Here is a 12,502-nt window from a genome sequence, read left to right on the forward strand (position 1 = left end):
AGAGGTATTCGCCTCTTTTGGGGAGAGAATAAAGTGGAGATATGCTCCACCAAGTTGGCCTTTTCTACCCCTAGTCTTGGAAGGACCCCGAGTTTAGACGTATAAATGTAGTTGCTAAGGTAGATGCTTGAGGGCTTTTGCCATTCAACATGTCGGTTGATGAGGGTATGATGGTTACATTTTCCTGTATGAGTTCTTTGTAGTAATGCCAACGTGAATCTTTTATTAAAATAAATCTCTCTCTCGTAATTAGATGACCCTAGTGATAAGTTTACACTACTAGCACTACATCTTAGGTTCGAAACCCAATTTTCTCACCTATCTATTACTCCATAGATGTCTCTTATTTTACTACATGCCACTTGTGGAATATAGGGGTTGAACCAATGACCACTTAGTCTCCATTAGGCAACCTTACCAATTACATCTATCTAAGCTCTCTTCTTCTCTCTCTCTCTCTCTCTCTCTCTCTCTACTTCTATAACGACTCTTAAGGGTATCCTAGACCAAAGCATCAAAGATGATAACTGACTTCAATAGAGCTGAAAAACACTCCCTACATTGCTACCCCCCTCCTAGATGAAAACCACCAAGGATTGCATGGTGTTGATTATGACAATTGTTTTAGAATACTTAGCATACAATACATGTAGAATACATATGCTAAGTATTCTATCTTTTTTTAATACTTAAAATACGTATTCTATAGATAAAATATGTTATTAAGTTTTAACTACGTAAAAAATATATTTTGAATACATTAAATACATAGAATGCATGTAAAATACATTAAATGCTTCTTAAAATTTTAAGTTTTTTAAATTTAATTTTTTGGAAATGTTAAGTACATGTTAAATACATAGAATACTTGAAACATTTTTAAATGGAAGTTCTAATACGTAGAATACGTGTAGAGTACTGCAAAGTATTCTAAAATATAATCTAAACATAAAATGAGTGTTTTTTAATAACGAGGATTATGACCATGATTAGGGCTTGAATTTGAGGGGTTAGTATTAAAGTTTTTTTACATGCATTTTTTAAAGATTTATGTCATATGACATGAGAGTGCAAAAACTAACATGTCATTTGACATACAAATTTTAATAATGAAAATCTCTATATGATGCTTCATTGTTATACATTTCATTACTATAGAAAGTACACAAAGATGCACAAATAAACATAACTACCTCACAAAGATAATGAAATACATAAAATAAATATTGTGTTAATGTTTTTACTAATAAGTATGAAAAAAATAAGGTTAGTAAATTTTTTTGTTTAACTTAAAAATTTAGGTAAGTAAAAATGGGATTCACTAGAGGTATGGTGGCAGAAACCGGGAATGAACAAATTGGAAAGGTTTTTCGAGTACAGAACTAAGTTAGGAAGGCAAATCATTAGCTCCAAATCAATGGGCGCTGCTCAAACTCACAATAGTTGGAGGGATAAAAGCATATCTGATTACTTGTTGAAGTCATTTTGGAGGAGACTATGGGCGTTCAATATGCCAGAAAAAATAAAGCTTTGGTTGTGGCTTCTTAGCCATAAGGTGGTACCTGTGGGGGAGTGGCTGAGGTGTCGTGGTGGGGAGGCTGGTTGCAATATATATGGACACTCCTTGGAATCGATCCCTCACTGTTCTTGGAATTGTGTAGAGGCGATTAACATTTGGGGTAGAGGTCTCAGGATTGTGGCAACATGCAGAATGAATGGGAGAGTTATATGGGAGTCCTTACCGGGGCTGAAGTTAACAAGGGAAGGTTGGACGGAACAGTTAAAACCCCATCCATGGTCATGGATTTATAGTGCATGGTGGCAATGTGTTTCAATGTGCTAGAGTTCGATCTAGCACAAACTCTGCATTTTTTTAGGAGATATGGATGATGGTGGCTTGCTTATCGGTCTAGCACATTTGGACCAGGTGTTGTAAGTTTGTTTTTCAACAGCAAAAGCTCCCAAGCGGTGAGGTGTTTTTAAACATCTAGTTCAAGTTGGTATCTTGGTTGCGGGGACAATACGACTCGATTAAGGGGGAATCAGATTAAGCAGAAAGAGCTCGGTCAAAGTTTCTACTGAAATGGGGCAGTTCTCCTATGGTGGTCAAATCATCATCAGGGCCTAAATGGAACTATCAAGCACCCAGATGGTTGTTTCCGCCAATGGCTTCCATTAGTGACCAGGAGCTGTAAATATGTATAATTGTGTTACAAGTTAATTACCATGTTAAAAGCGTTGATGGGATACTTTTGTTGTAAATGAGGGGGTGAGGACTATGATCACTTTGGTGAGAACCCAGAGTCGGTCTTTGATGTACTTTGTTTGCTAATTAATGCGAAGTAGTAATTTTTTTTTTGAAAAAAAAACGTAAAACTTTAAAATCAAACCTAGAGTTTACACTCTTAAAGAATTTAATAAATGATATTGTTTAAAACTTCAATTAAATTTAATTAATATTATTAGTAAAGAATAAATATTTGAGAATATTATATCATTATTACATGATAATGATATTATTTTCAGCGTGTTACAAAAAACATATAGTATTTAGAACAGAAAACATATAGTATAAAAATATTATTATACACACTTCATAGTATCCATAGTTCTAGCCATACTTCCCATTCGTGCCATACTCATACCTCAGTATTCGTATCATACTCATACGTGAAAAGGCTCCAAGTATGATTGAAATCTATACGCGAATCGCGATACATAGATATATACATACATACGGTGTGCATAGTGTGTGTGTCCCAAGACCATAACTTATGGAGCTGCCATATCCCAACCAATTCCTCCCAAGACAATTGCCGTCTCCACTAAACGTCAGAAACAAACTATTCTTCACCAAGATGGGAATCAACTTTTGAAAATTGGTCTTTGAACCTTGTTTCTCACTCCTCACTGCTTAAACTTCAGTTTGTGATGAATATCAGCAAAAAAAAATCCTAAAAAAAACCAAAGGAAAAAAATAATTTCATATGAATGTCGCGTATCATACGCGAATGTATGCAAACGTTCACATGCGTTCATTTGGACGTACACGAATATTAGGAACTATGATAGTATCCATAATAAGTGACATATGTTTATATAATATATATGACATGGAAAATAGAATTTTAGCATTCCGTTTGACATGCATAATTTGTAGGGGCCTTTCACATGAAAATGGAAATTTAAATTTTATATGTCACTTGACAGACATTTTTATTATGTGTCTATTTTTTACGGGCAAAATGGCCTTTCACGGGCACGAGACCCGTCAAATTCTTGCCCTGGCCATTCATCAACAAATATATTAACCTACCTTATTTCACCATTCAAGCACTCGTTGAACAAATAAAACTATTGTGCATATTCCTTTTAATAGGTCCAATATTCCAAGGACATTATTAATACCATGATTGTGACAAGATAAAATAAGGGATGACTTGCTCATTGACAACAACAAAAAATCCATTCTATTCAATTTTTCCTCTCTTTAAGCTCAAGCTCCTTAAACCTCTTTATAAATTAATCTCTCTCAGTAGCTTAGTCCAACCACTTGAAGTTTATTTAATCTTTGTAACATCCTTTTGAGCTTCAACAAATTTGTGAATGTTTATGGTTGTGGAATAAAAAGATTTGGTTGGTAGTATCTCTTTTGTGATTTCCTTAGTGTTCTTTGTATTCTTAATCTATATGTGAAATTTGAATAATGTTTCTATTAACTCTATTAGCATTTCTCACACCACATTTTGACATCGTGTGGTCACTTGTTTAGACTTCGCACAAGGCTCAAGGTTTGGCTATAAGCATGGTATGAGGTCAATGTTGACTTCCACAATCATTTTATCTTCAATTGTCATAAATATGAACGACTTATTAGAAAAAAGGTTTCGAACTTTTGGCTTGAATCTCATTTGCTCTTCCTCTAGTACATGTGCATAAACAAATTTTTGAAGACATTACAAATTACAATATAACCAATCCATTCTCCTTTACTAGGGCTTTTGTGGAAAGCTACATTGCACATTCTAGAATTTATGCACTAATACATGAGATAGATGATGATGCACATGACATGTTTGTCTAAATCATCATGGTTTGGATCACTTCCATGAGGACGTCCCACAAGTACGTCATTTTGTTAAGGCATGCATCAATACTTCAATTGGCAACAAAGTACTACTCATTAGAGGAAGGTCAAAAAATCCATCTCAAGAGCAATTGGATCTTCATGCTAGTTGCTTTTTCGACAAGACTATAAAATTCGCAAATGTATAAGGATAGCACTCTGCTTTTGCAACAAGGATTTGAATTTCCCACTTTGAGTAGAACCACTTTGTGAAATGAGTGGCAAGTTGATGAAGGTCACATAATATTGATTCACATTCACTAAGAGTCTTCATCCATGTGGCTCCCCATACACCCCACTTGATAATGTCTAAGACATTGTTACTCACATTTCTATCTTATGGCAATGGATAGTGGTGATTCTTTTCAAGTTGCTTGCATTTGCATCTCTTTGAAGGTGATTTAGTACAATGTCTCATGATTATAACTCCCACAACTTCCGAAAATATTGATGCGTTCAAACCATTGAACAACTCATCAAACCCACTTGTGCTTTAATGTGTGTTCTTGTTCTAATTAAAGAAGGAGATGAATAGATTCTGAAGACAAACTTTCACACAATAATAGGTATGTTCACTAGTAATATGCTCCATATATTATGAGTTGGTTCTCATTCAACCTTCAACAAATAGTACATTCCGAGAAATTATCGTCAATGACATCTAACGAATTGTCAAAATCAATCAAATAAGGGCATGAGCATATCATTGCCCCAATATAAGTCGCGGAGTTGAATTATGAGAAAAGGACTAGAGTTAGACGCCAAATTGACTAATGTGGTTCTTGTCAAAATGCAATCAAATTCTTACAAGACCACATTGTGTGACATGATGTGTTTTGCCAAAGCATGGCACCAACTTCCAAGGAGCCCACCAATTTTATGAGTCTTAGTTTTTTGCTTCTTCTTTTTTGGTTTTTGTCCCTTTATCTACATATTATGATTGGGAAAATGAATTTAATAGATTTGGTCAAGATTTAAAATACTAAGAATAATGATGATGGAAAATGAGAACATTATAAGGTAAATAATTAGGACGGCAAAGTGAGTTGACTCTGATTTTGCATTTAATAGTTGGTATAACCATCCAATCCCTTGTCTCTATTGAAGCCAAAATCTCTCTCTATATAATAGCTGGATAAATTCATGTTTTGATCATATTTAGTATCATCTAAAGCTTATGTGTCTATTGAATCTAATATCATTCCATTGATGCATAAGTATTGATTAGCATCAAATATCTAGTTCAGTTTCTGATACTCAGTTAAAATTTGCATTTAAAATCAATAATTGGCAAAGTTCTATCAGAAATCTCATCATGTATACTAAGAAATCAATCAATTGTGATGGTACTAGTATAATAAGATCATCTAATGTTCTTAGAGCACTCAATTCAATTCTGCCTATTATCTTCATATCCGTGGTGTTGTCCGGGCCGCATCAAATGAGGCATGTGATCGCTGACGATCTAAGCACTGATGCGTCCGCCCTGCTGGCATTCAAGAAGAATCTCTTGAATCTCGTGTTCGATGAGAGATTCAATTCATGGAACGAATCGGGGCCCATTGTCACAAACGCGAGCGCGGTGTGCGATTGGTTCGGAGTGCATTGCATAGACACGGATCGGGTCACGGAGCTACGGCTCCCGGGAGTGGGCCTCAACGGATCCATAGCGGCCTCCACACTCGGGAGATTGACGGGCTTGCAAACCCTAAGCCTCCGGCACAACTTCCTCTCGGGGGCACTCCCCGCGGACCTTACGAATTGCCGGAGCCTCAAGAAACTGAACCTCAGCTCCAACTCCTTCTCGGGATTTCTCCTAGATCCGTCCTCCTCCTTCGACTTGTCCGCAAATTGGTCCAGCCTCGAATCACTAGACCTATCTTTCAACCAATTCGCAGGATCCATCCCGAGCTCCCTGGCCCAAATCGCGTCCCTCGCCACTCTCCGCCTTCAGGGAAACAACTTCTCGGGCACCATCCCTAGCTTCTCCCAACCGCCCCTCGAAGATCTAAACCTCGCCAACAATAACCTAGGCGGTAGCATTCCCTCTTCTTTGGCGGGCTTCTCGGCCAACGCATTTAGCGGGAACCCTAACCTCTGCGGATCCCCGCTATCGGTGCAATGCCAAAATCAGTCCGTGTCTGTCTCGGCCCCGGCCCCTTCCTCTTCGGTTGCGGCCCCTTCCTCTCAGAATGCCGAGACCGGGAGAAGTCTTAGCCGGCAGTCGATTGCATGGATAGTCATAGCGATCGTAGTATTCTTGTTCATACTATGTGTCGTTATAGTGAGTTTACATCGTCGGTAATCCAATGCTCCGGCACTCCCGAATTAGGGCTGCCAGTTTCTTCGAAGATATATTAGCTCAAACTTGTGTGTGTGTGTGTGTGTGTGTGAGCACACTCACATTTTGAGAACATGTGTGATTTCCCTTTGTAGTAACTTGTGTGTGCAGAATGGGAATCTTGTTTTAGATTCCCTCATTGATTTGGATTCTGTTTTAGATTCCCTCATTGATCTCTAATCTTCATTCATTGTTTCTATTGCTCTTTGTTAGTAAAGAGAGAGACACTACTGTATATAGACCAAGTCCAATCCCATGTATTAAATGATCTTTAATCCAAGTTGTTTTTTTTTAAAGCCACTTACTTTGATGTATGTTCCACACACATTCACACACACAAAACTTCCTATTTGTCTTTGTTTGAGTTATATCAATGTTGGGCCTAAACCTCCCTAATCTTGTTCTTTACATGTTATCGAGGTGTTTTGTATCAAGGTCAGGCCTAAACTTTGTAATTTGGTTCTTTACATGTTATTTGGGTGTTTTCTACAAACTCAATAGTATCCAACTATTTAAACCATACCCTTGCACACCAATTCTAAAGCTAACTTTAATGGATTAAGGGCAATATAAGTTTGGGAGCCAATTATCCAAGGACTTTGAATAAACCCATAACGACCTATAACACATGGGAACATGTGGTGGTTTTGGGCTCTTGTGTGTTAAGTTGAGACCAATTCTTCGGATCCATTATTTATCTATCAAGGTATAACGTAATGTAATATTTCGTGCTATGGAACACTGGATTGGATGATATTATATGTTTGACTTGACATGTCCTTCACTCAGGGGTGGTTGGTGTGGCTAAGCACCCTTAATCCATTCTTTTCCATGATCTCTTATTATATTGCTCATCATTATTTCGATTTGTAATACCATATTGTGTACGATCTAATGTTTCATGCACACACCAAAACATCTTGAGGTGCACTAGAACTACATCCAATAGAAGCAAATTGTAGTAGGATATATCAACATAGATGTTTAAGTTATTCACCAAGAAACTCGGAGCATATAAGCTTGGATTTGGATAGCAATGACACTTGCCCTACATTCACTTGATCTGCCTACCTTGAGGGAGAGTGCAAACGTAGGAAAAACTAGCTTGTAGTACTAAGGATTGTACAACACAATTGAGAAGCAGTGTGTTGAGAAGTCAAGCTCAACCAAACCTTGTGTGTGCGCACACTCGTTAGAAAATATGTATGATACCTCTCTGTAATAAGTGTTGATCCTTTGTTTCCCTTTTTTTTTGGGTTCATGACCTTAGAAATAGTGTATCCCTTAGTGTATTATGAACACGTCAACTCCTTATAGCAATTCTATATAGCTTGACTCCGATATCGTTGCTTAATTGCTAGAATAGTAGCATTAAGTTTAAAGATTAAATATTTAAAAACTTACATTGAGGCCATGAAAATGAACCAATGTATTATCATACCATTTTTTTGAATGTTATGTACAACGATCGTGTATACATGGATGTTTATGAAATTAAAGTAATTTTTATTACATAGAAAATCCAAAATGGGTCTAAGCCTCACTTTTAACAATTTAATAAGACAACACATTTTATGTAGGCTTTTAAAAGACCTTACCCACATTTGACCAATTCCAAAGTTTCCTATGTCATTGTTGAGATTTAAACCTAGAAATAATAATTGATCCTTGAATAGGTCAAGTTCGTATAGGTTGATTAGCTTTTGTATATATAGAAAAACATGAGAGAGAGATTATGTGTGTGTGTGTGTATGTTTGTGAGTTGGTGTGTGTGAGATATTTAAACATCCACTGTGGGACCAACAATCATTGCCAAACACTTTCTCCATATGCGTAGGTGGGTGATTTTTAAATGCAAAACTAACTAAAGAACTACACTAAAACATTTTCTCCATCCGTGTAGGTGGGGGTTTTTAAATGCCAAAATTTAATGAAATACTAAACCAAACACTAAAGTGAAAAACTAAAACCCTTTCCATCTCTTAATAGATTTTTTTATTATAAAAAAAGCTCTCTTTTGTAGATTTTATTTTCATCCTTGGAGGTCTAATATGACCTATAAGATCCAAAGTGATATTTTGACATTTTGTATGTGTACAATTTATAGTGACCCTTGATGTCCATGAAGTTTCCTAACATGCCAACTTTGACCATACATTACGACCACAAGAGGAATGTCTGTAGGGATTGGAGTGGATTGACCATGTGTTAAAAGCAAACTCAAATGTGTTTGAAGGCAGAAATTTTTATGAATTGCCACACTCAAAACGTGAACTTAAGGCAAAATATTCATAACTAACAAGTTTCTTCTCTTGTGCTCCAACACATTGTCTCACATAAAAGAAAATTGAGCTACATTGTGTGGAAGCAATGGTGCATATGGTAGACATCTATCAGTGAGTGTGGTTTTCCCATTTATGGTCTCCATGGAGTATGAGAAATGGGTGCTTGTCCGATGGGTCAATATATGACGAAGACAGATTATGTGAAATGTGTTATTGTTTGATGGTTTCAGAAAAGTACCCGTTGTCGTGAAGGATTCCGGTCATAGGAAGAAAAAGGGGCCGGATGCGCGTGGACAGGGGTGTGCATGGATGCACACGAAACTATCGTTATGTACAAACATGTGTAAATATCATAGTATTAGTTTGAGTGTTGGTGAATACTAGGTAGGAATGATTTAATAGGTACTTTATGGCCACACGGATAGAGGAATAAAAGGTGATTGACTAGAGGAGATCAAGGAGAGAATCAGGGACAGAAAGCCTGTGTGCTCCTGATTGCAAGCTCACTAGCGTTTGTGTGGGGAGCTCGAAGCTTTGTCACCGACTGAGCTTGGCTGTATTTTTTTTTTCTTATTAATTCCATTTCGTTTTCGTTGAATCCGATTGGACTCTCTGTGTTGGGTTCGCATCTCCATTCTGTTTCTATTTGCCCGCGTGTTTATATGAGTCTCGAGCCCATGTGCTCATCGCTTGCTACCAGGCATCATGTCTTGAACAATACACGTGTCTAAGCCCATGCGCTCACTGTCCGGCATCTGGAGACTGATCTGTTTCGGATACGTGCCCGGACCGCGTCCCGGCGAAGATATCCGATCCGAACAATCTCTCTTCCCTTTCCGGCTCCTTGGTCTGAGACCCCGGTGGTCCCGCCCTGTTTCAACACATTCATGGGGAAATCCACGACACCGTGTCTTGAAAGGAAATTTGATTTAGTCATTTTCACAACTAAGCTTTGAGGGGCGAAGACCATATCCTTGGATGAATTGCCCTTATCTCACTCTTACAAGACCTTAGATGGTTTATCTTGCATAAGATTCTCATTATTGAAGTAGTGGCATCTTTTGGTTTTTATATCAATATGTTCATGAAATAGACATAATACTTTGATTTAGTCATTTTCACAACTAAGCTTTGAGGGGCGAAGACCATATCCTTGGGTGAATTGCCATTATCTCACTCTTACAAGACCTTAGATGGTTTATCTTGCATAAGATTCTCATTATTGAAGTAGTGGCATCTTTTGGTTTTTATATCAATATGTTCATGAAATAGACATAATACTTTCATGTTGAAAGAAAATAGAAATGAAAGATGCCTCCCTACATTGCAAGTGGCATGGACTTCCTATATATGAATTGTTAAATTCTTATTTATGAGCGAGAGACAAAGAGAGACGGTTGATTCAACACAATTTCTTCTTCCTAAATGTATTCTCGACATTATCTTGACCATATCCACTGGTTTTGCACATTCATGTGTATGTTACTTAGTCAAGGGAATTGTCGACAATAAGTCATTATTGAATACAAAGAAATGACAATGTAAGTAACATAGTTCTATGGCCTAGACACAAATAAATAAATAGCTTGTTTGTGGGAAGGATATAATGGTATTGTACTTAATATACATACAATTATTTACATGATATTCGTGTCAACGTATGCTTTTGTCAACGAAATATGGGTAAAAGCAGAAGGGGGCATCAAATTGGTTTTTGCAATAATAAGATATGTACACATTCCAACATGATTTTGAAAAATAAATTTTGTACTATATCATATATGTGGTTTGATTTTGTTAGATTAGAAGACAAAGTTTGCAACAAAATTGATATTGTTGCCGAAATTGAGAAGATATGTTAATAACTAATTAATGTATCTCAAGTATGATAGAAGGAGGCCAATTTTGACCTATGGGACTAAATAAACATATCATATTGTATGTGTTTCCTTCCTAAGAAAGGGCTTACTGTAAAGATTATCTATGCAAAAACAATGCACACGCATATGTACCACTTAAATTACCTAACTTATGTTGAGAATTGAGTATGGCACTTAAATTATTACGCCCATCTAACGAGGCATCATACTTTTCGTGAATTACATTTTATGTTGAGCATGTGAAAAATAAGTGATATTGATCCTCAACTAGGTTTTCAATGCTTATCTTCAAACTATGGTGATGATGTCATTACGTTACCTCACCACCTAATTTGTATAAGCGAGTCATAAGAGCTATTACGACTCTTCGTTAACTAGGGCTCATGGGGGTAATAAGAGGTGGTTGGATATATTCTACCATTTTTACCTTGTATACTAACATTGAGAGTTAGCATTTGCAATGTAATGTTCCAATTTTGACATTTAACATCTCACCACTGTATCCTTAGTGCCTATAATAATATATCCTTGATTATCATATACTCCATAACATCACTTGAGAACTCAAATAAATCCTCTCCTCCCCCTCTCATGAGAGGGAAAGAGAGAAATGAAATGGGGCTTTGTATTAATGTGGGCAAAGTGATCTATTAAATAAGAAGTTCCATCATCCCCATTTTGTTAATAGAAATCTGTTTGCTTATACTTTGTCTCTGTGTTCTGTGTCGAAGTCTCTATTTGTGTTGAGCGTCTTTGAGTCCATTTGTTTACTTCTCCACAGTCACAGTAGTTTGGTTCATGTAGGAAATATGTGCGGTCAGACTCCACTAAAAAGTACTCGTCGATACGACCATTCCCCGACCACAAGACCCTGATTTGGATACCAACGGGACGAGTATCTGGTACCGTGTTACCCTAGGCCGGTAATAGTCAATTTTACTTGGTCGATGATGTATACTCAGGGTACAACTAGTTCCAACTAGCCATCGAAACTAGGGACATTGCGACAATGCGGACCCTGATCGGTTTACTTTGGATGTGTACTCTGCCACAAGGAGGAACAAACTCGGTCTCACACATGGTGAATGCGATAAACAAGGTTCTAAGGGATTGCATCCCGGACATCACCATGTCGTTCCTGGACGACATTCCGATCAAGGGATATCTAGAAGATGAGAAGGACGAGACGCTAGACGGAGATGAATGCTGGAAGATCCTATAGAGGTTGGGAGGAGCACGCTTAACCTTGTCTGGAGAGAAGTTGGCATTCGGCCAGTCGGAGATCTTGGTGGCTGGACACCTATGCGGATCATACGGCCAGAAGCCATCCCCAACAAAGGTTGATAGAGGTGGTTGTAGTGAGAGAATATAGAGAGAAGGTGACTACATAAGCACCTTCTTCTCTTCTTTGTAATTGTTGGTTGTTTTTACCTTGTTAATACAAATTTCTTGTTTTCTATATACTATGTTGTCGTTAACGGAGATGAATGCTGGAAGTTCATAGCCGACCACATTGCCAATTGCGAGAAGATCCTATAGAGGTTGGGAGGAGCACACTTAACCTTGTCTGGAGAGAAGTTGGCATTCGGCCAGTCGGAGATCTTGGTGGCCGGACACCTATGCGGATCATACGGCCAGAAGCCATCCCCAACAAAGGTTGATAGAGGTGGTTGTAGTGAGAGAATATAGAGAGAAGGTGACTACATAAGCACCTTCTTCTCTTCTTTGTAATTGTTGGTTGTTTTTACCTTGTTAATACAAATTTCTTGTTTTCTATATACTACGTTGTCGTGGGGAAAACCGCCCATAGGAGAAAGGGGGACCAAAGGCACGTGAATCGCCACTTACGGGAGGCACACGAATAATAACT

At 37.5% G+C, this 12,502-nt stretch overlaps 1 protein-coding gene across 1 annotated transcript; it reads left to right on the top strand.

Moving 5' to 3' along the window:
* Window positions 1–5,219: 5,219 nt before the first annotated feature.
* On the top strand, window positions 5,220–6,640 carry LOC147859432 (pollen receptor-like kinase 5). Its single transcript, XM_087325265.1, has one exon. The coding sequence runs from the start codon at window positions 5,442–5,444 to the stop codon at window positions 6,429–6,431; it is 990 nt and encodes a 329-aa protein (XP_087181391.1). The 5' UTR covers window positions 5,220–5,441; the 3' UTR covers window positions 6,432–6,640.
* Window positions 6,641–12,502: the final 5,862 nt, after the last annotated feature.

The sequence above is a fragment of the Azolla caroliniana genome, unplaced genomic scaffold (assembly GCF_043228905.1).
Source record: "Azolla caroliniana isolate FFs.n. ecotype wild unplaced genomic scaffold, voAzoCaro1.0.p SCAF_10, whole genome shotgun sequence".
Classification (NCBI taxonomy): Eukaryota; Viridiplantae; Streptophyta; class Polypodiopsida; order Salviniales; family Salviniaceae; genus Azolla; species Azolla caroliniana.